Source organism: Doryrhamphus excisus, chromosome 14, assembly GCF_030265055.1.
Source record: "Doryrhamphus excisus isolate RoL2022-K1 chromosome 14, RoL_Dexc_1.0, whole genome shotgun sequence".
Classification (NCBI taxonomy): Eukaryota; Metazoa; Chordata; class Actinopteri; order Syngnathiformes; family Syngnathidae; genus Doryrhamphus; species Doryrhamphus excisus.
In genome coordinates, this window is record NC_080479.1 from 5,601,244 (window position 1) to 5,629,074 (window position 27,831).

General features: G+C 43.9%; 2 protein-coding genes and 1 non-coding gene across 8 annotated transcripts; 1 reads left to right on the forward strand and 2 right to left on the reverse strand.

Moving 5' to 3' along the window:
* On the forward strand, window positions 1-12,776 carry fam83hb (family with sequence similarity 83 member Hb). Its single transcript, XM_058046577.1, has 8 exons — window positions 1-176; window positions 6,150-6,324; window positions 6,922-7,254; window positions 8,566-8,730; window positions 8,818-8,942; window positions 9,282-9,824; window positions 9,898-12,169; window positions 12,358-12,776. Exons 2-8 carry the CDS (start codon window positions 6,202-6,204, stop codon window positions 12,376-12,378), a joined length of 3,582 nt encoding a protein of 1,193 aa, XP_057902560.1. The 5' UTR covers window positions 1-176; window positions 6,150-6,201; the 3' UTR covers window positions 12,379-12,776.
* Window positions 2,695-27,788, reverse strand: si:ch211-199g17.9 (uncharacterized protein LOC108180085 homolog). Of its 6 annotated transcripts, none has more exons than XM_058046583.1 (10): window positions 27,127-27,781; window positions 26,794-26,826; window positions 26,637-26,702; window positions 22,539-22,613; window positions 22,406-22,453; window positions 22,287-22,341; window positions 20,250-20,339; window positions 18,244-18,307; window positions 18,119-18,170; window positions 2,695-4,144 (listed from the first exon to the last, which is right to left on the reverse strand). In XM_058046583.1, exons 1-9 carry the CDS (start codon window positions 27,140-27,142, stop codon window positions 18,147-18,149), a joined length of 471 nt encoding a protein of 156 aa, XP_057902566.1. In that variant the 5' UTR covers window positions 27,143-27,781; the 3' UTR covers window positions 2,695-4,144; window positions 18,119-18,146. The 6 variants fall into 6 exon arrangements, with proteins under 6 accessions (XP_057902566.1, XP_057902565.1, XP_057902568.1 ...); XM_058046582.1 differs by lacking the exon at window positions 2,695-4,144 and adding an exon at window positions 4,563-4,973; XM_058046585.1 differs by lacking the exon at window positions 2,695-4,144 and adding an exon at window positions 7,430-7,586.
* Window positions 25,739-25,871, reverse strand: LOC131102448 (U8 small nucleolar RNA). Its single transcript, XR_009119443.1, has one exon. It is a non-coding gene; the product is annotated as a U8 small nucleolar RNA (small nucleolar RNA).
* Window positions 27,789-27,831: the final 43 nt, after the last annotated feature.

The window sequence follows — 27,831 nt, forward strand, 5'->3', positions numbered from 1 at the left end:
CTCATTCGCCGCGCTGCTCCGTGCCGTAGTGGCGGCGGCCCCGAGGGTGGAGACGGATCCCGGGCCTGCAGCCTCGCCGGAGGAGATTTGATGACAAACGTGCTTTTTTTTTTGGCTCCTTTGAATGCGGGATGTGACGGAAGAAGAAGACGTCGTCGTTGCTGGAAACTTTGGAGGTAAATTCAAGTCGGGAGCAAGTTTGTGCAAACCTCGAACGAACGATCCGTGGGTCCGATTCCTCCATTCCGTGACTTTACTTTGCCTTACTTTGAAAGTACTGCACTTCGGGGTCATATCATGGATCTGTACTCGATTGCCAAAGTTCTGTTCCACCGCATCCTGGTCCGTATTTCATATTTGACTGTCCCTTCTGTCTGGTCTCCTTCTAGTTCCTGGTTCTCTCTGCGGTTGTCCTGCTAGGCTTTTAGGACGGGTTTCTTCATTCATGGGGTTGGGATTGGATTGGGATTGGGATTGGAGTTTGGGATGAAATAAAGGTGAGTGGATGAGGCTGTCTTGATGGGTCCCAATAGTGTGTTCTAACTGCTGGCCACCCTGAGGAGACCCTGCGGTACCTTAGCAAATAAGACGGGGCGTTAGTGGCCAGCATTGGGAGGGAAAGAGGACAGGTGTGCCCACAGGTGTGCCCACAGGTGTGCCCACAGGTGTGCCCAAGTCTCCAGATCACCTGCAGACTTTGATCCGCACCTTTGATCAAATGAGTTAACGAGGATAATATTGTTATTGTTAATTCATACGGAGGCTTTTTGGCATGAGTCATTCCTAGGAACAGTGCGCCCTGTGTGTGTGTGTGTGTGTGTGTGTAATTACAGTGTGGAATGGGGGGGGGTGGGCGGGGCTATAGTGGCAAATGTCTTGCGGCGGGTCTTATTCTAGAACGTCATCGTTGTCCCAGCAACAGCAGACCAGACTTGGGGAAAAAGTGAGGTTGGGAATAGTCTGCAGTTTTTCCTTGAAAGTGCGTCCAGGAAAGGTGGAATGACGGTTGGTACCAGCAGGGGCGTTGCTGACACTTTGGCCACGCCTCCTCGCAATCTTCATATCACGCTGACGTCAGCTTTTATGGCCCAGTTTCAGGAGAGTCGTCAAGGTTCAAAGGTTAACACGGCAGGATTTCACCATTAAGGACTTAGGGATGGGTACCTTCTACTTTTGGACCGATACTGTATACATACAGTACCTGCTACATGGGAATTGGTACTCAATGGTACACATTTTGGTACTTTGGTGTGTATTCATGTGCTGTGGTAATAAATGCTAATTTGGTTCATGATCAAATGTAAACATTTTTTAATCTCAAATTTATTTCCTGATATACAAGCTGGAACAATTGCATCAAAACATAGACTGGTATACTGGTATACTGGTATACTGCTATACTGCTATACTGCTATACTGGTATACTGGTATACTGGTATACTGGTATGGCTTTACAATAAGGGAGACAAAATACAGTAGTTACTGAGGAACTAATGGGGAACTAATGACTAAGACGCATACATTTAGAGTAGTTACAGAGGAACTAATGGGGAACTAATGACTAAGGCGCATACATTTGGAGTCGTTACATAGGAACTAATAACTAAAACACATACATTTAGAGTAGTTACAGAGGAAGTAATGTGGAACTAATTACTAAGGTGCATACATTTAGAGTAGTTACAGAGGAACTAATGGGGAACTAATGACTAAGGCAAAGTTACACATGTAACTTTAGAGTAGTTACAGAGGAACGAATGACAAAGGCACATACATTTATTATTATTATTATTATTATTATTATTATTATTATTTTTGAGGAACAAATGGGGAACTAATGACTAAGGCACATACATTTAGAGTAGTTACAGAGGAACTAATAGGGAACTAATGACAAAGCACATACTTTTAGAGAAGCTATCGAGGAACTAATGACTAAGTCACATACATTTGGAGTAGTTACCGAGGAACTAATGGGGAACTGATGACTAAGGCGCATACATTTAGAGTAGTTACTGAGGAACAAATGGGGAACTAATGACTAAGGCACATATTTTTAGAGTAGCTATCGAGGAACTAATGACTAAGACACATACATTTGGAGTAGTTACCGAGGAACTAATGACTAAGGCACATACATTTAGAGTAGTTACTGAGGAAGTAATGGGGAACTGATTACTAATGCGCTTACATTTAGAGTAGTTACCGAGGAACTAATGGGGAACTAATGACTAAGGCAAAGTTACACATGTAACTTTAGAGTCGTTACAGAGGAACTAATGACTAAGGCACATACATTTAGAGTAGTTACTGAGGAACTAATAGGGAACTAATGACAAAGCACATACTTTTAGAGTAGCTATCAAGGAACTAATGACTATGGCACATACATTTAGAGTAGTTACTGAGGAACTAATAGGGAACTAATGACAAAGCACATACTTTTAGAGTAGCTATCAAGGAACTAATGACTATGGCACATACATTTAGAGTAGTTACTGAGGAACTAATAGGGAACTAATGACTAAGGCACATACATTTAGAGTAGTTACTGAGGAACTAATAGGGAACTAATGACAAAGCACATACTTTTAGAGTAGCTATCAAGGAACTAATGACTATGGCACATACATTTAGAGTACTTACGGAGGAACTAATGGGGAACTAATGACTAAGGCACATACATTTAGAGTAGTTACTGAGGAACTAATAGGGAACTAATGACAAAACACATACTTTTAGAGTAGCTATCAAGGAACTAATGACTATGGCACATACATTTAGAGTAGTTACGGAGGAACTAATGGGGAACTAATGACTAAGGCACATACATTTAGAGTAGTTACTGAGGAACTAATAGGGAACTAATGACAAAACACATACTTTTAGAGTAGCTATTGAGGAACTAATGACTATGGCACATACATTTAGAGTAGTTACGGAGGAACTAATGGGGAACCAATGCCTAAGGCACATACATTTGGAGTAGTTGTGTGGTAGTTGTGTAGTAGTTGTGTAGTAGTTGTGTAGTAGTTGTGTAGTAGTTGTGTAGTAGTTGTGTAGTAGTTGTGTAGTAGTAGTAATCTGCTGTACTCGGTCATGTTCTCAGGGCATTGAACGGATGGCAACGAGACGGTTCAGGTTGTCCTAGAAGGCGTTCCCTCTCATCCAAGCATGGTCCAAGACCAGGACAAATTCATGGTAGTCAACAGATGAATATGTTATGAATATGTTATGAATATGTTAGTAAGCTCGTATGCTCTCCATTTTGTTGCATTTTCCTGGTATTACATTTTGTTTGTCTAGTATTTGGTATTACATTATTAAGTAATATATGAAGTTATTACAGCGATTAGCAGTACAGTTCTGTTGGAGCCAGATTACAGATGACCAGATCCGTAGGGTGTCCAACTTTCAGAGTAAAAGAGGCAAGGAACCACGTTAGCTTGTTGGCTTTGGTCCGGCTAAGCTGGATGACACACGCAACGTCGGCATTCCTCACTCATGCCGAGGTGCCAGAATCCGAGGAGGGATATGTTATGCGTTGGCTTTATGCTCGTCTGTCCGAGCGTATTAACGTGACCGAGGCGCCGCTGAAAGGTCCTGACAGCACCAACATCAGCACCCAAACTGGCTCATCCCTCCCAACCTGTTCTCAGGTATTCCTCGCTGGCTTCCTTCATGCCAGATGATCACACAAGATGAGCATGAGGTATGCCAATCCGTCCCAGTGGCTTCTCAAGGCGTGTCGACACGTGAAGATGGCTCACAGGGTTTTTCTTCACATGTTCAGACCATTTTTTTCCGTGCCGCTTTGCTCGTCCTTCTCGCCACTTTGACGTCGGTGTCAGGACAGGAATGCCCAGAATGAGCCGGTGGCATGTTGTCAAACTTAGGGGCTGATTCTTAGTGGTAATGGTGTCGCTGGTAATCATCATCAAAGTAAAGCAAATTGATTGGATTCCCGTTTTGGTGCGGCGGTGGTGCTGCTGCTCCGGGTTCTGGCAGCAGGCAACCCGATGCAGACCCGATTTCTGTGTAATTGTTAGGGTGGTACTGTTTGGAAGGCACAGACCGCCAACATATCTTGATCCACTCCACTGTTTCCGACTTTCTAAATATGGGTTTCAACCTCATTAGAGCCCTGTAGACAGGAAGTAACATCCCTATGGTCAGCTTTACACTCCGATTATGCATTGTTTACAACACATTGTGCAACTCCTATGCTACAGTTACGCCAGACAGCCGCGAGCTAGCGAGCGAGTTCGCTAGCCAGTTCATTCATTCATTCATTTTCTACCGCATTTCCTCACAAGGGGGGTGCTGGAGCCTATCACAGCTGTCTTCGGGGCACCCTCGACTGGTTGCCAGCCAAATGTCACATTCATACCTATGGACAATTTGGAGTCGTCAATTAACCTAGCATGTTTTTGGAATGTGGGAGGAAAGGAGAAAACCCACGTATGCACAGGGAGAACATGCAAACTCCACACAGAGATGGGCTAACCAGTTAGCCTCAAATGTATTTCTTCTAAACTTAAGAAAGTAAAAACTTACCACTTCCACACAGAAAGGGAGGCGGCTGACATCATACAGTGTCAAGTTAATGTAACATAAGCTATTGTTTTTATTGCTGTTGTTTCAATGTTTTGTGTCATTACTACTGCCGAGTGACCGGAATACCACCAATACTTCAATATTTTGAATAGAAATACTAGACCCCAGTCTACTATGAAGACAGCAGTCGTTTCTTAATTCATTTCTGCAAAGCCATGATAGGATAGGGACAACGGCATCGGCCATTCTTCCCGATCTGGGATGCATATTTGGAGTCATTTCTTCAGGTCCCCGTGGACAGGAAGTGGTATCCATACCTGAAACCCACAGTGGTCCAAGGTCAAAGTGTCCTTGCTCAAGGTTCAGAGAGGGCATGGTCCATGTCACCTTTAGTCACTTTCAACAGTCTGATGTTGCTGTCAAAACAAAGCAGGCGTCAGTTTTTGTTTGAGCAGTAAGCCAGGGGGGGGGGCAGGGTGGAGAGAGCTTCTTTTTTCCGCAGAAGAAGTTGTGAATCAGAAAGCAACAGGCCGAGTTTGATTTCCTAACATGCATGAATGCCGTCTCAGCTGTGATGATTCAGCAGGAATAAAACCGAAGGCAGATATGGAACGTGTGTCGTCTTGAAGTCTTGGAAGTCTTGGAAGTCCATGCCCAACATGCAGGACTTCCCTGGCAGCCCACAAAGCCGTGATTCCTACTGCTGGGATTGAAAGAGCGAAAGCAGGAAGTGGGCCATTTTACTCCCAGATGAATCACCACAGTGGAGCGGGGCCAACAACGGGGCTACCTGATGACTCACGTGGACCGTCCCCGGACTCCTTGTGTCCAATCGCTATGTGTGCATGCAAGAGTCTGGAAAGCTGACACGCTCGTTAAGTTTGCACAATAACGTATCGTGACAGCTAATGGGATCCCGACACTCCATGCCTACGGTATGTTTCCACGGAAACGTATCCAAACAGTCAAAAACCACATGCTGCAGCAAGTCGTGGAACAGGATTGTGGTTCTCTTCTTAGTCCTGCCTAAAAGCAAATAGATTCAGGCTTCTTCCCGCTCCTCCTGAGTTGGAATTCTCTTCAAAGAAAGGAAGCCTGAAGTTCGGAGTGACTTGAGCAGCTCGTAAAGCCTGTTCTCCGCTACCAGATGAGACATCTCGTACGGAGCTGTCAGGGCCAAATTAAATTTGAAAAAGCGAGGCGCGGGGGGGGGGGGGGTTGGGGGTTTGTCCCAGTTGGCTCAGCCTGAAGTTTTGGTTTGTGTACGTCTTTCCATGTTGGACGTGGGCGAGGCGTTCGGTGACGTCCATTTTAGTATTTTTGTTATGAATCAATGTAAAGATTGGGAACTGGACAATAACACAAGATGCTGACTGGAATTGTGACAAGTTGAGTCTGAGGTAACCCGTCCATACCTTACGTCCATACCTTACGTCCATACCTGTGCGTACCTTTTTGAATGTTAAAGTTAGAAGGTGAATGAACGGGATGGGTCGTTTCTATCGTTATTTTTGTGTCAAAACAAAGCTCAACGTGAAAATGGAAGCAAATTGTATTTGCTGCTTATGGCCTTGATCACTTTTGTGTTGCAGAGTTTCTCGTTCGCCAATCGGACCCTGATCCGTGCCCCCCTTTCTTGTCACCATGGCTCACCGGTCTCAGAGTTCCTCGATCGGAGACAACCCCCTGGACCCAAACTACCTGCCCCCACACTACAAGGAGGAGTATCGTCTCGCCATTGATGCACTGATAGAAAGTGACGTAGCGGTAAAGCAAATTCAATGATTTCTGCGATATTTATTAAATATTAATAAATAGAATATTTTCCTATCTACAGTTTCTGACTTTCTAAATATGTTTTTAAACCTCATTAGAGCCCTGTAGACAGGAAGTAACATCCCTATGGTCAGCTTTACACTCCAATTATGCATTGTTTACAACTCTTATGCTACAGGGACTCCAGACAGCCGCGAGCTAGCGAGCGAGCAAGCTAACCAGTTAGCCTCAAATGTATTTCAGTAAAAAAAAACGTACCACTTCCACACAGAAAGGGAGGTGTTAAGTTAACGTTAACTGTTGTTTCAATGTTTTGTGTCATTACTACTGCCGAGTGACCGGAATACCACCAATACTTCAATATTTCTACGTTTGGACTAATACTAGACCCCAGTCTACGATGAGACAGCAGTCGTTTCTTAATTCATTTCTGCAAAGCCATGGTAGGGTACGGACAACGGCATCGGCCATTCTTCCCGATCTGGGATGCATATTTGGCGTCATTTCTTTTTCATTTCTAAATATTTGCAGTATTTCAGCCATTATTTGTGTACAGACTGACATGGACTGCGTTTCCTCCTCCACCAGGGGTACTATGAGTTCCTCCAGAACGCGGACGTGGTCAGCTTCCTGGCGCAACACGAAATCGAGCACATCAAGTCTACCATCCAGGGGCCCGCCCATGCCCACAGCGTTCCGGATCTGACTTACCCGGAGGTGGGCCACAATGCAGAGGGGTCCTCCGACACCTACTGGCCCATGCAGTCCGACATGGCCGCCCCGGGCCTGGACCTGGGCTGGCCGCTCACCCAGCACAGCTTCATCGGACCCACCGAGGTCACCACTCTGGTCAACCCCTCGGAAGCAGACATGCCCAGCATCAAGGAGCAGGCCAGGAGACTCATTAAGAACGCTCGCCAGGTAAGAACCACCAGCTAAAAAAAACCGGCAGAACCTGCTTTTGTTTGGGGGAAACACAGCCACTGAAGACTCTTTCTGAGCATTCAAGCTAGCATGTGTAGCTCGTACACAGCCTGGGATTCTACTTTAGTCCATGGCTGCCACGTGTCATCTTACGGCAAACCAACATAGGCTATCTGGTCTTCTATCTCCATGTTCCGTACGGCCATGAAGATTGCTGACTGTTTAGCTAACGCTATCTCCTGAGGAGCTTAATTGTCGTTTTTATCTGCCAGCGCCAACTTTGCAGCCACGCCCTTTTCCCGATGACCGTCTGTCTGGCAGGCTTTTGTCTGAAAAGGGTAATTAGTATGAGACGTACATGCCAGAAGTCACGTGCTCGGGAGCGGTTAGACCTGCTTTGTTGGGGTTTAGCTTCCATATCTCTTTTATTTGATCTTCTTCGGCCGAACGTGTGTCTTTATGGCACCTGTGTTGATACCATCCACACTTTTCCAGCCTGTGAGCTACTTTTAACATGACTGAGTCACGAGTCCCAAAGCTACAGCCTCTAATATAAACACAGAGAATATCAATATTTGACAGATGCACCATATGGGTTTTTTTTTTCAAACCGATTTCAATGCCGCTAACTGTCTGCTTTCGGTATCCACTCTGCATTTAGATGCAAGTGAGTTTGTGCACATCTGGAGGTAAGAGGGATTGGAAGATTATGTTGATTATGTTGATGTTGATTAGTCCTAATGGAATATCATAACATGCCGACTGACAGTATAAGCAGAGTATAGAGGGGGAGGAGCCACCCGGCGTGGCCCAGCACTCCGAGCAGCTGGTGGCCAGCCAATCCCAGGGCACATGTAGACAAACAACCATTCACACTCACATTCATACCTATGGACAATTTGGAGTGGCTAATTAACCTAGCATGTTTTTGGAATGTGGGAGGAAACCCGAGTACCCGGAGAAAACCCACGCATGCACGGGGAGAACATGCAAACTCACATAGATGGCCGAGGGTGGAATTGAACCCTGGTCTCCTAGCTGTGGGGTCTGCGCGCTAATCACTCGTCCGCCGTGCCGCCCGCATATATTTATAAATATTAGTATTTATGTTCATTTCAAAAGCAAAATGATCTACCTCTTACTATAACACATCTACAGTTTATATAAAAGTTGATATTGTTCAATAATTGGCAATTGAAGTCAATATGACACATGATGAAACATTATATTATATAAGTGTGTACCATCCAATGTAAGAACTGCATTAAATATTCAGGCGTCTCACGCCATATATTTCATCTGTTTTAGGTTATCGCTGTGGTGATGGACATGTTTACAGATGTTGACATATTTGCGGACCTCCTGGACGCAGCGGCACGCCACGTCCCTGTTTACATTCTTTTGGATGAGCAGGAAGCCCATAACTTTGTCTCCATGGTGATCAATTGTAAGGTCAACCTGGACCTAATCCATGTAAGTATTCACTGACCAGTCCTCCCAGTAAGGTACGCACGCCACGGCTCCATGACATCACACCTGACACATGTTGTTGTTTTACAGATGATGCGTGTTAGGACTGTGGCAGGAATAACATATCATTCCCGGACAGGAAAGTCCTTCAAGGGACAGATGAAAGATCGCTTTCTGCTGGCGGACTGCCGGGCTGTGCTCAGTGGGAACTACAGGTGGGTGAAAAACCAATTCACCTTTGGCTTTAATTCACATGGTTTGTGTTGGCGTATTTGAGGTTCTGGTGGCGGTACGGAGGCGGAAGGTGGAAGGTGGTGCATGGATTTAGGGTGACGGGATGTCACACGGTTTTTACCGCCATTGCACCACTTTCACCCCTAGAATGAATTAAAGCTGCCGTCACATTTGCATCTCGGACATAAAATGATAGTTTTTCCATTTTTTTTGTTCACTTGTAAAAAAGAAACAATATTCATTCCAATGTGTCGTTGGAATCGTCTGTCTGTCGTTATTGATTATTATCACATTCACATTATTTGTGACTGTTCTTCCAGCTTCATGTGGTCGTATGAGAAGATTCATCGCTGCATCGCTCACCTTTTCCTCGGAGAGCTGGTCGCCACGTTTGATGAAGAGTTCCGCATCCTCTATGCTCAGTCAGAGCCTCTGGTGGTCGACCCGTCGGACGGAACGCTCGCCGTGCCCGACACCGGAAGCTACTTAAACAGACAGATGGGTTTTAAAAGGACCCAGTCATTGCGGAATCCTCTGGGTTTCCGAAGGCAACCTGACATTTCCTCCGGTTTCCCGTACGGAGACCAGGACCGCAACACTGCACTTGCCTTCCGGAGGAACGACCCATTTCGTCACACCATTGAGCCCGGCGCAGGAATCACCATTGGGAAGTACTCCCAGCAACAGTTTCGCTTGCAGCCGTCGTATTTGGACCAGGGAAGGTCATTAGTGTCCCGGCAGATGGAGATGAGCGGCTTCAAGAGACACAGCTACGCCGAAGGAACCCAAGAGACCTACATGTCCTCCAGACACTACATGAAGCACAGAGTCATGAACAATCTCGACGAGACAGACTTCAGCAGGTTGGTTCATATTTCCTACCTCGCGTTGTTAGCGATGAACTTCTAGCGATTCAACGTTTCATTGTCTTTACAGGGAACAGAAACTCCATTTCTACAATGAAGGGCCTGGACCAGGTTCTGGTCACAGACACTATGATAGACTACGTCCTCCACATCCAGGCATTGACCAGTATTCCGACTCCAGCTCGTTCCGCTCAGATCAAGAGCCGAGCTATGGAAACTATGGCAGAAGTTATGTCAATCTTTCATCGGAGGATTTAAGCGGACCGGAAGGGTTTCAGGCGCCACCGATAGCTGGAAGGTATGGAGGAAGTTCTGCCCTGAAGAGGCCCACCATAGGACAGGCTTACGCTTGTCAGAGCTCGCCCACGCAGCCTCACCCGCCGGAGAAAAAAATATTTCCAAAACAGTCAGAACAGGAGCACGGCCAGGACGCAAGTGTTCGGCACGGTTTGAGGAACTGGAGGATTCACTCGTATCTTAGCGCATACGAGGACGGCGGAGAAGAAGGTCTCAATCAACCCCTGGGGCCTGACGCATTTGAAGATACCCTACCTTCTCAAGAGCAAGACATTTCAGAGACCCGCTTTGGAATAAAACAGCCACCCAATGTGGCCCCGAAGCCCAGAGCAGATATCCAAAGGCCGCGCTTCGGAAAGCCGGTTAAACCCGACAGCGCCGAGAAGACCTCAACCGTGAAGGATGGGCTCCTTTCAGCCAGCGACGTGAAGTCTGCTTCTCTGGACAGAAGTGAAGAAGACGAAAGGGGAGTCGGGAAGGAGGACAGCGGGGAAAAAGAGGCGCCAGATCGCTTCCTGACAAAACACGACTCTTTCCGTACGCGGATTAACCCGGTCCTTCAGCGCAGCTCCCGTCTACGTTCCTCGCTCATTTTCTCATCGTCAAAAGCAGAGATACACAGCGGGAGCACTGGCCTCAGACCAGCCACAGAGGAAGATGACAAGTTGGACGCCGGGCGCACTTCCTCCATCGTAGCCCAGATCCTCGAGAAGCGGAGGTCATTATCTCGAGAACCTTTTGAGTGGAGGAAGACAGCTGAGGAGCAGAGTAAAGAAAAAGAGCAAGAGGAGAAAAGTGGGGATGCAAATCCGCAACAGGAGAGGGAGACCAGATTGACAAATATAACAGAAACAAAAGACGAGCACCCGAAACTTCAGGAACACGACCAATCAACCTCTAACGATGTCACACCAACGTCTCTAAATGTCAACGACCCCGCCAGTCGACTGCAGTACTTCAAAGAAGTCGCCGCCAAGAGAAAAGCATCAAAGATGGAGTCGGAGTCAACGGTGAACGTCCCGGCTGAGAAAAAGCCAGACCTGTCAGGAAAGGCTCCCCAAAACACGACGGTGGGCGCTGCGGCCCCGTCTGATGTTGCTTCAACAGAATCCCAGACAAAGAAACCAGACGTCTCGGCAAAACTCGCCGACCTCAATCGTCGATCTTCATTTACATCCACAAAAGCTTCTCTAATCTCCCCAAAGCCTTTTGTGAGCCCCGTGAAGCCTTCTGAAAGTCACAAGGAGGAGAACCCATCAGAAGGTCAAAAGAAAGATATATTTAAGTCGCTGAAGCCCCTTCCCTCCCCCAAGATCTTCAAGAGGGACCAGCTCAAGCTCAAGGGACTCAACCCTCGGAGGATATCCTGCGGCGAGGAGCTCCTAACAGATGCTACAGACACAGAGAAGAGCGAGATGAAGAAGAGTCGCTCTCATAGTTCCTCCACGCTGCCTCGTGACGAATCCAAGGAAGCCCAGCAGAAGGGATCCAACACCTCCATTAACACGCTCGGGAGCGGCGAGGGAAAGAGCGACGGCAAAGCGCTGGACTTCCTGAAGAAACAGACGCAGCGGCTGAAGGGCCTGATAGGACCCAAAGATAAGGAGAAGAAAGCTTCGGGAGAAGATCGCAGCATGGGCACGGTGAAAGAAATGGTGGAAGATTACAGCAAAAAGCAGAGTTTGTCCACGAAGGACACGGGTTCCTCAGCTGCCGATCATGTGACTGCCAATCACCGCACATCAGCCGCCGCCACTTCCGGCTCACGCTACCTGCCGCCCGCTAATTCGGTCCTGTTCAGCAGCAACCTCCGCGATGACACCAAGGTCATCCTGGAGCAGATCTCGGCCAACAGTCAGAAGAACCGACTGGAGCGGGACGACGCAGCAGACGGAGACCGCGATGCCAAGGGTGTCAGCGACAGCGAGTTCTCCGTCAAAAAGAACCGCTTCCTGCGACCCCAAGTGGGTGGCCAGGAGAGGGAGGGGCTGCTGAAGAGGATAGAGAGCCTGAGGAAGGAGAAGAAGGTCTACAGCCGCTTTGAGGTAGTCTACCGCTGAAGGTGCTGTTATGTTGAAGAAGTAGAAGATGCAGTAATACTCGCTTGTGTAAACGAGCTTTAGTACATGAGAAGGTATCGCTCAAGGAATAAAGTATCATTCATTTGATGGTCAAGTAGGTTTGAGACCCATGTCTGATTTTGATTGACACCAAAACAATGTTGTGTTCACAGATGGGGAATACCCTGGGATAGCGCCAAAGACGGACGGACGAGTGACCGTGGATGTGGCATCTTAATAAAGCGAGACGATCAAACAGGCGCACCGTGCACCGCACCGACAGTCCAAGTCCGCTCTGTGTCTTTCTCTCCCTGCTGGATTTCCGCCCCGGAAGTAAGCTTGAAACCTGACACGGAAAAACGCAGCAACAAGAAAAACCAATGGGTGCGGAATGTGCCTGTTTGCCAAACAAACAGCGGTACGATCTTTGACCATATAAGGTGACTGAGCAAGAGGACGTGCTAACGTGACATCGGAAAAAGAAAGGACTTGTGTGGACACGACTGAAAAGAGCGAGAAAGTAAAACCTTCACCTGAATGAATGCAAATACACATGCCATGAAATAAACCTAAAAACTGTATTCCTGTAGCACCCGTGCTCTCTGCTGGTGTCTTTTTCTTTGGACCGTTTCCTGTGCCAAGCCAGAAAAGTAACACCTCGATATGAAGCATAACGGCAGAATGAAAAGAAGAACACGTGAGGGCGGATGACGTGCTATCACACGCATGCTAGGCTATGTCCGCGTGTCGTGTTTGCTTCCAATAAAAGGAACTCTGGTGCATTTGGTCTGCTGACATGGTTTGGTTTATGCCAACCCTGGTGTCCTCCTTCACTACATCCGTAAACCTCCTCTTTGGTCTTCCTCTACGCCTCCTACTTAATACTTCAATACAGAAATACAGAAGAGACAGACAACAATATTCAAAGTTACTCGCAGCGAGGAGAGTGAAACAACATACCCAGTGACATGCCGCTCCACTCGGAATATGCAGTCAGGGGTCGGGGGTCCCTACTACATGGTCGTGCAACTCTAAGGGGGGGGCCAGCTGTATTTGTTTGTCTGTATGTGTGTGTATATGTGAGAGTCATTACTTTTATTGTTTTATGAGTTCTTATCTTGACACATTCTTGCAGGATTAACATGAACATCTGCAGGTTCGCTGTTGGCGCATCCAGGCACCTCCAGGATCTGGGGGTCGCTGGGGGTCTCTGATCAGGGTCACGGGAACATTTCTTCGAATTCAGCACATTCAAACACTTTCTATTGTCTAAGCCAGGGGTGCTCATTAAGTCGATCGCGAGCTACCGGTCGATCGCGGAGGTGGTACTGGTCGATCGCTGGTCGATCGCGGCGTGACATTAAAAAAATATCATCCCAGCATCAATGCCGTCACTTGATTGACATACAGGGCAGCCATTCAGATGACAACTGAATGTTGCCCTTCGGGCGACCAATCAAATCAAACAACGTCTCTAAGTGCAGCAGAACTTACGATGTCAGCCTATCATCCATCCCCGTTACTTGATTGACATACAGGACAACCAGTCAGATGACAACTGAATTTTGACCTTTAGGTCACCGCTCATGCGTAAACAACGATGCAAAGTGCAAAGCTAGTCGGCGAATTGCGTCAGATTTTAAGCCCTCGCTAAAGTTTATGGTCACTAAAATGAGTGAAGGAGCTGGACCAAGTAAAAAGGCAAAAACTGGACCAAGTAAAAAGGCAAAAAACATATGACTTCCATACGGATATGGAATATTATACGGATATTGTGATACGGATATTATCCATGACTGATAAACATTTGGAAGTGTGCTTGAGGCTGGCTATCAGCAGCTACTGTCCGGACTATGCATCCCTGGCTGGTTCAATTCAGTGCAAGTCATCAAAGTAAACTCAGGTAATTACAAAAAATGTTAATAGTTAATTATGTGTGTTTTGCAATATTGGCTCATTTGGTTATGTAAGGTACATCAACATACATTGTACGTACAAATAATCCTCAATACATTTGAAAATAAATAGATGTTTTGCATTTTTGTAGTGGGTAGATCATTTTGACTCGGTCATTTTAAAAGTAGCTCACATGCTGAAAAAGTGTGAGCACCCCTGGTCTAAGCAAATGGATATAAGGGTGATAACTAACACTATATTCATTCTATCTACATTTTATTCTAACGCCTCCTACCTGGCAGCATCCTTCTACCAATATATTCACTATCTCTCCTCTGGACATGTCCCAACCATCTCAGTCTGGTCGATAACTGACTTTATCTCCAAGTTCTCCTCTAATATGTAATGTGCCTCTGATGCACTCCTTCCTGATCCTATCCATCCTGGTCACTCCCAATGAGAACCTCAGCATCCTCATCTCTGCTACCTCCAGTTCTGCTTCCTGTCTCCAGACCAAACAACAGTTTTTTTCCTTTCATTTTAGCTGAAACTCTTCTATCACATCACGCCTGACACTTTTCCTTCACCCGTTCCATCCTGCCTTCACCTCCTTTTCACTATCTCCATTGTTCTGGACTGTCGAGCCAGAGTACTTCAAGTTATCCACCTTCTGTATCTCTTCTCCCTGTAACCTCACTCTTCCACTTGGGTCCCTCTCCGCCTCCCTCATTTCCTGCACCAACATGTCCATTCAAGTCTGCTCCAATGACAACTCTTTCCCTTCTAGGGATGCTCTGCAACACTTCATCAAGGTCCTTTGTCCTCCAACTCCCATCCGACTTGTGGGGCATACCCACGAACAACATTGAACAACACACATGTTCAATTTCTATCTTCAGACTCATCACCCTATCTGATACTCGTTTTACCTCCAGGACCTTCTTTACCAAGTCCTCCTACTCCATTCCTCTTCCATCTCCACCATGATGGAACAAGTTGAACCCTGCTCCTAAACATCTAGCCTTGCTACCTTTCCACCTGGTCTCCTGGAGACACAGTATGTCTACCTTCCTCCTCTGCATCATGTCAACCAACTCTACCTTGTCCTGTCATGGTTCCGACATTCAAAGTCCCTGCTCTCAGTTCTCGGCGCTCCTCTTCTCTCTCTTCTTACGGGCACATCTTCCTCCTCTCCTTCTTTGACCAACAGTACCCAATTTCCACCCTGTAGGTGAACAGCACCGATGGCAGTCGTTGTTAACCTGAGCCTCGACCGATCCGTTATGGAAGTCTTGTGTTTGATTTGTATAGTTGGTGTGGAAAAATGTTTACGTTGAATATGCCTCACAGCGAGGAGACCCGAGTTCAATTCCACCCTCGGCCATTTCCATGTGGAGTTTGCATGTTCTCCCCGCGCGTGCGTGGGTTTTCTCCGGGTACTCCGGTTTCCTCCCACATTCCAAAAACATGCTAGGTTAATTGGCCACTCCAAATTGTCCATAGGTATGAATGTGAGTGTGAATGGTTGTTTGTCTATATGTGCCCTGGGATTGGCTGGCCACCAGTCCAGGGTGCCGAAGACAGCAGATGATGGACTGATGATGGACTCTGATGGACTTTGTAGTCGTATCATCAGACCTGCTTCCACATGTTCTGGACACATTATTATTATTATTATTATTATTATTATTATTCTTCTTCTTCTTCTTCTTCTTCTTCTTCTTCTTCTTCTTCTTCTTCTTCTTCTTCTTCTTCTTCTTCTTCTTCTTCTTCTTCTTCTTCTTCTTCTTCTTCTTCTTCTTCTTCTTATTATTATTATTATTATTATTATTATTATTATTATTATTATCAAACCATCACCGCCCATATCCATTTGACCTACTTCCCTCATCCACGTGATCACAACAAACCTAAATAATATAAACAATAACAAACACTACTATTCAAATGTAAACTGTCATGCGCCTACAAAATGAATCTAAATTCATTCATGGTGAATGAGTGGCTGAGTGGCTGAGCTGTCAATCAGCCATGTTGTTTCTGATGTAAACACATGTCGCGTGTGTGATGTTACTTTGCGTACTTTGTCACAGGCGGTGACATTTCCAAATGTAAAACTACAGTTATTTGTGTCCATACCCAAACTTAAGCCGATTTGTCTCTTGGCCGGAGCTTTTGAAAACCTTGTGCCAGATATCGGTGGGCCTGTGTGGATGATAGCCCAAATCATGGAAAAATAACTTGGTTTTATGAGATACCCGCCCATGTGTGGACAGCACAATATTCCTATTACAGTAAACCTCGGATATATCGGAAATTCGCTCACAACGGACAGATAAAAAAGAACAGATTTTTCTGTAATGCATTTCCAATAAAAATTAATTGCATATATCGGATTTTTTATAACGGATTTCGCCTATTTCGGACAAAATCTCCAGTCCCGTTCCAATGCATTTCCATGAAATTTCCCTCTTCGCATCGTTATGCTAATCTTGTTGATGTCACTGGCTATTGTCTTTCTCCTGGCTCCAGATTTCGGACAAATATAAAAGTGAGTGACGTCAATAATACTAGCACAGCAGTGAATGAGATCTTAACCTCACTATTGGAAATAACGTAGGCCTGACGGGCGTAACAGGGCCTAGCTTAATTAACAATTTGTTATGCTCAGAGTCCAATAAAGTTCAATTCTCATGACCTTACGTCTCTTTTCATTGCCCAGTCCAGGTACATTGGAAACATAGTCAAGGAAGTGCCTTTTTAGAACGGATAAAATCCGACAAACGGACATTTTCCGGTATACGCATATAACGGATTTCGCTTATATCGGACAAAACCAGTGGGAACAATTGAATCCGATATATATCCGAGGTTTACTGTATTTGTGAATTATTCATACTACATATTGCTATGTCGGTTATTACTTAGCGTCGTTAACATGCAGCATCTATTATTTAATATCGTGCAAATATTTGTTGTTGTGGTTCTATTTCCTACATTTTAGTTGATTATTGGTTTATTTTTGCAGTCATGAATCACTGAAGGGTCACGGTGGTCTAGGGGTTAGCGCACAGACCTCACAGCTAGGAGACCAGGGTTCAATCCCACCCTTGGGCATCTCTGTGTGGAGTTTGCATGTTCTCCCCGTGCATGCGTGGGTTTTCTCCGGATACTCCGGTTTCCTCCCACATTCCAGGTTAGGTTAGGTTAATTGGCGACTCCAAATTGTCCATAGGTATGAATGTGAGTGTGAATGGTTGTTTGTCTATATGTGCCCTGTGATTGGCTGGCGACCAGTCTAGGGTGTACCCCGCCTTACGCCCGAAGACAGCTGGGATAGGCTCCAGCACCCTCCGCGACCCTCGTGAGGAAAAGCGGTAGAAAATGAATGAATGAATGAATCACTGAAGGAGTAATCCACAAGCTGGCAAAACTGCACCATCAAGCATTTTCATTCAAATTGGGAAAAATCTGTAAACATCGGATACGTGAACAACTATCGGTGGCTCATGCAAAAAGGACAAGGGGCGGGATTACATGATCTCTGCTTCTTCCTACATGCGTACGTCATTGTGAGAAGCCATCACCATCCAAAAAGGTGATTAGACTTTTTCTTTGTTTTTGTGTGAGATGGCGAGACGGACCGATATCAGCGATGTCCCCTTTGGTTAGCAAATCAACTTTTACTGTATTTTTTTCAATGAAACTCGCCCCTTCATGTTTTTAGCTCCGTGATGCTCGGCTTCCTCCCATGTTCATGCAGCACTGGCGTGAAAGGATGTCACGTGGGGGTCATAAATCACTCTTTTGACTGGAAGTTTATCTTATACTTTTTTAAGGTGACAGCAGTGACAAAGTATTTTGATACTATTTGACACACGAGAGATGTCTTGGATCCAATCAAATAGTCAAGTGTCAGGAAAAGCGAGACATACAGTGGGGACACCCGGGGGCGAGAAGCTGAGATGTTTCCTAAATAGATGAGAAGAAAATGGCTGATGGAACGAGTGTGTGTATACATCCAATACCAATACTTACAAATACACGTAGAAGAGGTGTGGTGCGTTCACTGCTTCTGCTGCGAGTCTTTCTGGACAGCAAGTAAGAAAGCATGCGGTATGAGCTGATAAGAATAGCGTGCACGGAGGAGGATGCAAACTTACAATGACGGAGTACAGCTTCTTGTGCTGCTCCATCAGCTGGTGAAGATGATTCTCAAACTTCACCCTGCAGACAAAAGCAATGTTGTTGCCGTGCTTCTGCCGAGGTCACGTCGGCTTCTCTCTCAGATAAATCATTGGCTGGCCGTGCGTGATGGCTTGTTGGCCAACGATTCGCCTCTTTTACCACAGCAGCATTGTTTTTTTCTCTCTGGCAGTGAACGTACTCCAATGGGACTGTAAGGGTGGCTATAGGGGTGTTATTTCATGTCTTGAGGGCTCTAATCACGTTTAAAAACGTATTTAGAAAGTGGTAACCAGTTTTTTTTGCCTAATGTTTCTTATTTTCTCTTATGATGTCTACCATATTGGCTAATAGGAGCGTAGGGGTGACTATAGGGGTGTTATTTCATGTCTCGAGGGCTCTAATCATGTTTAAAAACATATTTAGAAAGTGGTAACCAGGGTTTTTTTGTCTAATGTTTCTTATTTTCTCTTATGATGTCTACCATATTGGCTAATAGGAGCGGAGGGGTGACTATAGGGGTGTTATTTCATGTCTCGAGGGCTCTAATCACGTTTAAAAACATATTTAGAAAGTGGTAACCAGTTTTTTTTCCCTAATGTTCCTTATTTTCTCTTATGATGTCTACCATATTGGGTAATAGGAGCGTAAGAGTGGCTATAGGGGTGTTATTTCATGTCTCGAGGGCTCTAATCATGTTTAAAAACATATTTAGAAGGTGGTGAACAGGTTTTCTATGCCTAATGTTCCTTATTTTCTCTTATGATGTCGACCATATTGGGTAATGGGACTGTAAGGGTGGCTATAGGGGTGTTATTTCATGTCTTAAGGGCTCTAATCACGTTTAAAAACGTATTTAGAAAGTGGTAACCAGTTTTTTTTGCCTAATGTTTCTTATTTTCTCTTATGATGTCGACCATATTGGGTAATAGGACTGTAAGGGTGGCTGTAGGGGTGTTATTTCATGTCTCAAGCGCTCTAATCACGTTTAAAAACTTATTTAGAAAGTGGTAACCAGTTTTTTTTTGCCTAATGTTTCTTATTTTCTCTTATGATGTCGACCATATTGGGTAATAGGAGCGTAAGAGTGGCTATAGGGGTGTTATTTCATGTCTCGAGGGCTCTAATCATGTTTAAAAACATATTTAGAAGGTGGTCAACAGGTTTTCTATGCCTAATGTTTCTTATTTTCTCTTATGTCTACCATATTGGGTAATAGGACTGTAAGGGTGGCTATAGGGGTGTTATTTCATGTCTCGAGGGCTCTAATCACGTTTAAAAACGTATTTAGAAAGTGGTAACCAGTTTTTTTTTGCCTAATGTTTCTTATTTTCTCTTATGATGTCTACCATATTGGGTAATAGGAGTGTAAGGGCGGCTATAGGGGTGTTATTTCATGTCTCGAGGGCTCTAATCATGTTTAAAAACATATTTAGAAGGTGGTAAACAGGTTTTCTATGCCTAATGTTCCTTATTTTCTCTTATGATGTCTACCATATTGGGTAATAGGACTGTAAGGGTGGCTATAGGGGTGTTATTTCATGTCTCGAGGGCTCTAATCACGTTTAAAAACTTATTTAGAAAGTGGTAACCAGTTTTTTTTTTCCCTAATGTTTCTTATTTTCTCTTATGATGTCTACCATATTGGGTAATAGGAGCGTAAGAGTGGCTATAGGGGTGTTATTTCATGTCTCGAGGGCTCTAATCATGTTTAAAAACATATTTACAAGGTGGTAAAACGGTTTTCTATGCCTAATGTTCCTTATTTTCTCTTATGTCTTATGATGGCTGTGTCGGTGCCAACCCACCACAGCCTTTACGTACAAACAGTGCAACATGTGGACAGGTCTGCATAAGACAATCCATCTGACACATATTTTGATAGTAAATCTGTGTCGGCAACAAGAGAATCAGAGCCAAGAGCCAAGAGCTGGCTCCCTTAAAAGAGGAAAAGTCCCATCACTGGTTACGACCAACTACACACCGTATCTTCCGCTTCTTCAGCTTCAACTCCTGGATTTCACACCTGTGCCGTGCCACAAGTTCTTCTCTTTTCCTGTTCTCCTCGGCGAGTCTGCAACACTCACGCACAAATAAAAAGAACTGCTGTTGGACACATTAATTGAACTTGATGATTGATCAGCCAACATCTCCTCCACTCATGCTTTCACTAAGAGTGCTGGCATCGTTCTATCACATGCACAAACACAGCACACTCCTCATCCAACTCTTAGGAGCAGCTGAAAGGTAGAGCATGTACATGTAGACTGTTGGATCTTAAGGAGGCTCCAAGTAGAGATTCAAATGCAAATGGAGGAAATGGGAGAAGTGGGACGAAAAAGAAGCATTCAGGCGAAATAGGCTACTGATGAAAAGTGGAAAAGGCAACATGTTGGTAAAAATGTGGATGGAATGTGATGTAGTGTCGGGTATTCACACTGTCATCCTCTCTTGGTGGCAAAGGCAACATTTGGGATTGATCAGCGAGGCCTCTGGCAGCACGCCATTGCTGCCGACAATGATGTCTACCATATTGGGTAATAGGAGTGTAAGGGTGGCTGTAGGGGTGTTATTTCATGTCTAGAGGGCTCTAATCATCACGCCATTGCTGCCGAGCTTGGACGCAGTAAGACATTTCTAACTTCTCCAAAACATCCTGAGCCTCGTGGAACTAAAAAGTCAAGTGGCAGAAGGGAATGTTAAAAAACAGCAAAGGGGGAAAAACTGCTGTCATTTTATTGGAATAAAGTCTAATTATGAAGAAGAAAAAAGACATTCTAATGAGAAAAAATTTCCAATCTTATGAGAATAAATTTGTAATATTCATTCATTCATTCATTTTCTACTGCTTATCCTCACAAGGGGTGCTGGGTGCTGGAGCCTATCCCAGCTGTCTTTGGGCAAGAGGCGGGGTACACCCTGGACTGGTGGCCAGCTAATTATATATATATATATATATATATATATATATATATTGGCAAGTTCCCTGAGGGAATCCCAAAGGGATTAATAAAGTCTGAAAACAGCAAAAATATGCTAGTATGCTAATGTTAGCTGCTAACAATGCTAACATTAGCATGAACCAAGTGTTTATACATATATGTTTACCCATAGAAATAGCAAAAAATATTATTATGTTAACATTAGCATGCTAACATGCTAATGTTAACATGCTAACACCTAGAAAGATTGTCCTAAGCGTTTAGATATGTTTACCCATGCATGCTAGTATGCTAGTGCTAAGCATTGCAAAACATGCTAGTATGCTAATGTTAGCATGTGAACATGCCGAGTGGTTAGCATGTTGGAAATGGGAATTGACCTGCAGTGTGAACATAGCCAAGGAGATGCCACCTGAGATGTTTCCCACCATCATCAAGGGCATCAAATGGCAGCCGGCTATGTGGAGATGTTGCTGATGACTGAAGGCCCTGGTCTGTGTGGTCATGACTGGCTTTCCAACACTTGACAAAGGACGTCAAGTGTGGAATGGTGTCACTCTTTTGGACCATCCTGCGTCTTCCCCTCATCTAAATGCAATAGAGAACATTTGGGGATGGAGTTCCAGACAGTGAAGCCATCTTCAGCACCTGGAGCAACATTCCCACTGGCCTCCTGGGAACACTGGCATCAAGCATGCCCAAAGCTATTTTTCACCTCATGAAGAAGAATGGCGCAGCGACTCCCGACTCACTCCTTTTTATTTCTAGTTTAGCCTTTTTTGACCTGTGGTCTTCAACTTTGATCATGTGATGAACGGCCTATTTCACTCCAACGCTTCTTTTGTCTCACGTTCGTATCGCTCAGATGTCTTCTGTTTGCATTTTTGAAACTCGACTTAGAACCTCCTGAAGATGGAGCAGTGCAAAATGTCCATGTAGGATCAGGAGTGTATGTACACACGTTTATGAAGCAGCATTGGGAAGGAACACAGAGGAACACGGTGCGTTCATGCCGTTTCTTCAAGCCCTTCAGAATATTGAGGTGTGTTGTTTGTCCACCTGGTTGGAGTCAAGCTCACCTGAAAGACTCGTGCTCGGATTCCTCGCATTGGAACTGCAGCTTCCGGCACAACGCTGGAGATGAAACAACAAACACGCGAGTTTAGATGAACACAAACGAGGTGGTCGGTGACTTCACCTTCCTTTTCTTGGTGGCTTTTCTCCAGCTGGCAAGCTTCTGTTTGTACTGCAATGACAGAAACCAACAGCTGACATGGTAAGACATGCAGCAGCAGGCAGAGTATGCTGTAGGTTCTATTATGATGCCTTACATGTATCCAGCTCCTTCTGGAGGGATTCACTGACAGAAGTCCTCTCATCGATGTCTTGCTCAAGCTCCCGTTTACCTTTAGTTAGATACAGGAACCTGATTATTACTTACACTACAAACTAACATGGTATAATGAAATTGTGAAGAGAAAAAAGACATTCTAATGAGAAAAAATGTCCAATCTTATGAGAATAAATTTGTAATATTCATTCATTCATTCATTTTCTACCGCTTATCCTCACGAGGGTCGCGTGGGTGCTGGAGCCTATCCCAGCTGTCTTTGGGCAAGAGGCGGGGTACACCCTGGACTGGTGGCCAGCTAATCACAGGGCGTGTTTATATTATTATTATATTATTATTTATATTATATATATATATATATATATATATATATATATATACAGTGAAGAAAATAAGTATTTGAACACCCTGCTATTTTGCTATTTCTCCCACTTAGAAATCATGGAGGGGTCTGAAATTTTCATCGTAGGTGCATGTCCACTGTGAGAGAGATAAACTAAAAAGAAAAATCCAGAAATCACAATGCATGATTTTTTAACAATTTATTTGTGTGATACAGCTGCTAATAAGTATTTGAACACCTGTGTATCATCTAGAATTCTGACCCTGAAAGACCTGTTAGTCTGCCCATTAGAAGTCCACCTGCACTCCATGTATCATCCTGAATCAGATGCACCTGTTTGAGGTCGTTAGCTGCATAAAGACACCTGTCCACCCCATACAATCAGTAAGACTTTAACTTGTAACATGGCGAAGACCAAAGAGCTGTCCAAAGACACCAGAGACAAAATTGTACACCTCCACAAGGCTGGAAAGGGCTACGGAGCAATTACCAAGCAGCTTGGTGAAAAAAGGTCCACTGTTGGAGCTATCATTAGAAAATGGAAGAAGCTAAACATGACGGTCAATCTCAATCGGAGTGGAGCCCCATGCAAGATATCACCTCGTGGGGTCTCAATGATTCTAAGAAAGGTGAGGAATCAGCCCAGAACTACACGACAGGACTTGGTCAATGACCTGAAAAGAGCTGGGACCACCGTTTCCAAGGTTACTGTAGGTAATACACTAAGACGTCATGATGTGAAATCATGCATGGCACGAAAGGTTCCCCTGCTTAAACCAGCACATGTCAAGGCCCGTCTTAAGTTTGCATATGACCATTTGGATGATACAGAGGAGTCATGGGAGAAAGTTTTATGGTCAGATGAGACCAAAATAGAACTTTTTGGTCATAATTCCAATAAGCGTGTTTGGAGGAAGAAGAATGAAGAGTACAATCCGAAGAACACCATCCCTACTGTGAAGCATGGGGGTGGTAGCATCATGCTTTGGGGGTGTTTTTCTGCACATGGGACAGGACGAGTGCACTGCATTAAAGAGAGGATGACTGGGGCCGTGTATTGTGAGATTTTGGGGAACAACCTCCTTCCCTCTGTCAGAGCATTGAAGATGGGTCGTGGCTGGGTCTTCCAACACGACAACGACCCGAAGCACACAGCCAGGAAAACCAAGGAGTGGCTCCGTAAGAAGCATATCAAGGTTCTAGCATGGCCCAGCCAGTCTCCAGACCTGAACCCAATCGAAAATCTTTGGAGGGAGCTCAAACTCCGTGTTTCTCAGCGACAGCCCAGAAACCTGACTGATCTAGAGAAGATCTGTGTGGAGGAGTGGGCCAAGATCCCTCCTGCAGTGTGTGCAAACCTGGTGAAAAACTACAGGAAACGTTTGACCTCTGTAATAGCAAACAAAGGCTACTGTACCAAATATTAACATTCATTTTCTCAGGTGTTCAAATACTTATTTGCAGCTGTATCACACAAATAAATTGTTAAAAAATCATGCATTGTGATTTCTGGATTTTTCTTTTTAGTTTATCTCTCTCACAGTGGACATGCACCTACGATGAAAATTTCAGACCCCTCCATGATTTCTAAGTGGGAGAAATAGCAAAATAGCAGGGTGTTCAAATACTTATTTTCTTCACTGTATATATATATATATATATATATATATATATATATATATATATATATATATATATATATATATAATATAAATAATAATATAATAATAATATAATAATTATATTATTATTATAATATATATATAATAATAATATAATATTATATTAATATTATATTATTATATTATATTAATAATTATTAATATAATAATTATATTATTATATTATTAATATTATAATAATTATATAATATTATATATATATATATATATATAATATAAATAATAATATAATAATAGCTGTTATATATATAGGGCGGCACGGTGGGCTAGGGGTTAGCGCGCAGACCTCACAGCTAGGAGACCAGGGTTCAATCCCACCCTCGGGCATCTCTGTGTGGAGTTTGCATGTTCTCCCCGTGCATGCGTGGGTTTTCTCCGGGTACTCCGGTTTCCTCCCACATTCCAAAAACATGCTAGGTTAATTGGCGACTCCAAAATTGTCCATAGGTATGAAAGTGAGTGTGAATGGTTGTTTGGCTATATGTGCCCTGTGATTGGCTGGCGACCAGTCCAGGGTGTACCCCGCCTTATGCCCGAAGACAGCTGGGATAGGCTCCAGCACCCCCCGCGACCCTCGTGAGGAAAAGCGGTAGAAAATGAATGAATGAATATATATATATATATATTGCCAAGTTCCCTGAGGGAATCCCAAAGGGATTAATAAAGTCTGAAAACAGCAAAAATATGCTAGTATGCTAATGTTAGCTGCTAACAATGCTAACATTAGCATTAACCAGACTTTTCATACTTCGTTGTCATCGGGATGTCTTTCATACAGAAATCCTGCCAAAAAGCAGCATCCGAGAGTACACAGTACAGCATTGTGAAAATAAAACCGAGCATGATACTGCTAAGTGTTTATACATATATGTTTACCCATAGAAATAGCAAAAAATATTATTATGTTAACATTAGCATGCTAACATGCTAACACCTAGAAAGATTGTCCTAAACACAAAAATGCTAGTATGCTAAAATTAGCATACCAACATGGTCAAGTTAATATGATAACACCTAGCATGATAGTGCTAAGCATCTATAATGAAATTGAACTAATTAACCCCTTCCAAGACTATAACCAGGATGAAAGGCGTTACATGTGTTCTCCTACATAGAAGTTATTTAAGGAATACATTGATGCTAACAGAAACGCAGATCAGAATGGAGCTCGTAGAGCGTTGCAAGTCTCTACAAGCCGGAGATATTAATCATATCTCATAAATCTCCACTCATCATATTCTGCAACTCCATTTCTGGAGATACAGGTAAGGATATACCTCACTGACGATACTGCCTTGATATCGTAACAGCTGCTTTGGCTTCCACACACAGCTATCTAAGTCGCGGTTTCACGTAACCATGGCAACATGTCTGTTCAAGTGCACTGCCACGTCCTCGTATGTGCTCCCCGGGTCAACCGACACTCAAACATAATCGGAGACTTCAGTTAAATGGTCATGTTTTCTGTTTTGGAACTCCGTAACATGCAAATTCATCCGTGTCGTCACTTCAAGCAAGCTTCTCATTGGCGGACAGGAAATAAAGTCACAATGGAAGCCAATGTTGCAGCCTGTCACCAATTTCTTATAAATAACTCTTTTATTTCCCCTTTCCTACACCTACAACTGGGAGGTTAGCTGCTTTTTGAATCAAATCAAGAATAAAAAACACTTCCGGGTTTGCTACGAACAAACATTTCTTAGACTGCGCGGTGACTGATTATACCTACTATCTTTATTATTATTCCCATTCTTGTTATTTTGTATTATTGTTATTATATAATATCCCCAAAGTACCGCGACTCGTTGTTTTGGTTACAGTATAAAAATACAGGCGACGTAAAACCGGAAGCAGAAGTTGTTGTCAACCTGAGAGATTATGTCGGGGTTTGGCCAGCAGATGTCACTGCCGAGTTCCATGTTTCCACAGTTAAACCATCAGATAACGCCAAATCACCATTTGTTGTAAGATTAATTAGTAATTTTTAGTTAGTGAAGAAAAATTAGTAACAATTAGTAATTGTATACGTGTACCAAACAGTGTGTTATGTCACCTCGTTGCAGGCTCGTAAGTTTGCTCTTCAGTTGATCAATTTTAGGCTCCGGGATGCAGCCACCTGCTGGAGTAGCAAAGTGTGTGGCGTAACAGGATATGGATTAATACAGGATTAATACATCTACGTACACGTCGTCAATATTGCACAAGCTTACCTCCTTCAACTTTAAGGACGTCCTCCATGAATCCTCCATGTAAAGACAATCAAGGAAACAAAGGATGCAGTGATTATGTTTTATGAGGTGAATTAAGATCGACAATTTATGTATCATCTAAATATTTTTGTTTTAGTTGGGCTCAAAATGTGCGAACGGACCGATTCTACTTCAATAACGAGTCACAATACAGTAGTTTTCAGGTACTATCAAGTAAAAACCAATGCCTTATTTTAATGCTGCTTAGCTAACAATGCTAATTTGGTACTAGCTGTTAGCTTAGCTAATCGTTCTTTAACTTGACTAATATATTAAATGTGTGCACCCACTCACCTGCCGAACCACTCATTTTTATGTCAGACGGAATTGTTTATTATCCAGATAGTCTGAGCTCAGTGTTTATTATCCAGATAGTCTGACTCAGTTTGTTTGTTTGTTTGGCCAACTTCACTCGGTGGCGATGTCCGGATATTGGGCGGGAAAATGCTTCCCCAGATCCATCATGGCGGATTCAGAGTAACCGATCCACATTTAAAGTAAACGTTCATTTGTTTCAGTCATATTTCTCACATGCAATAAAGCTAGTTCACTTTCCTTTTGGAAAAATACACAAATTAAAAGTATTTTGTTTTTTGTGACACTTGTCCATGTGAAAACATTTTAGGGAAGACATTATCTTTGCCTGACACCCACTATTGTTTTTTGTGAAACCTTTATTGTATTTGTGAAAATACAATCAATGTGCGTTTTTGTCCAGCAGAGGGAGACATTGTGCATAGGTGAGCATATACGGTGTGGCATTACCAGAATATCAGGTTACAATGGGGGCTTTATCAATATTTGGGGTCTGTGGATGAATCCACTCCAGATGGGATAAGTCTAAGTCTGGGTGTTTTCAAAGTGGACCAGGTCTAACATGGACTAGATGCTAAAAACAAAAAACGTCTAAATGTGTCTTTGTTGGATTTGACCAAATCAAGTTTGACCAATAGCGTCAGGTTAAGATCATGTCTTAGCTAAAATGACCACCAGGATGAA

Coding starts and splice junctions, on each gene's coding strand:
- fam83hb (XM_058046577.1), top strand. CDS start 6,202: ATGGCTCACCGGTCTCAGAGTTCCTCGATCGGAGACAACCCCCTGGAC. Junction 8,943..9,281: donor GTGCTCAGTGGGAACTACAG/GTGGGTGAAAAA, acceptor CTGTTCTTCCAG/CTTCATGTGGTCGTATGAGA. Junction 9,825..9,897: donor GACGAGACAGACTTCAGCAG/GTTGGTTCATAT, acceptor TTGTCTTTACAG/GGAACAGAAACTCCATTTCT.
- si:ch211-199g17.9 (XM_058046583.1), bottom strand. Junction 20,340..22,286: donor TCCGAGCACGAGTCTTTCAG/GTGAGCTTGACT, acceptor TGAGTGTTGCAG/ACTCGCCGAGGAGAACAGGA. Junction 18,308..20,249: donor CTGAAGAAGCGGAAGATACG/GTGTGTAGTTGG, acceptor TTTTGTCTGCAG/GGTGAAGTTTGAGAATCATC.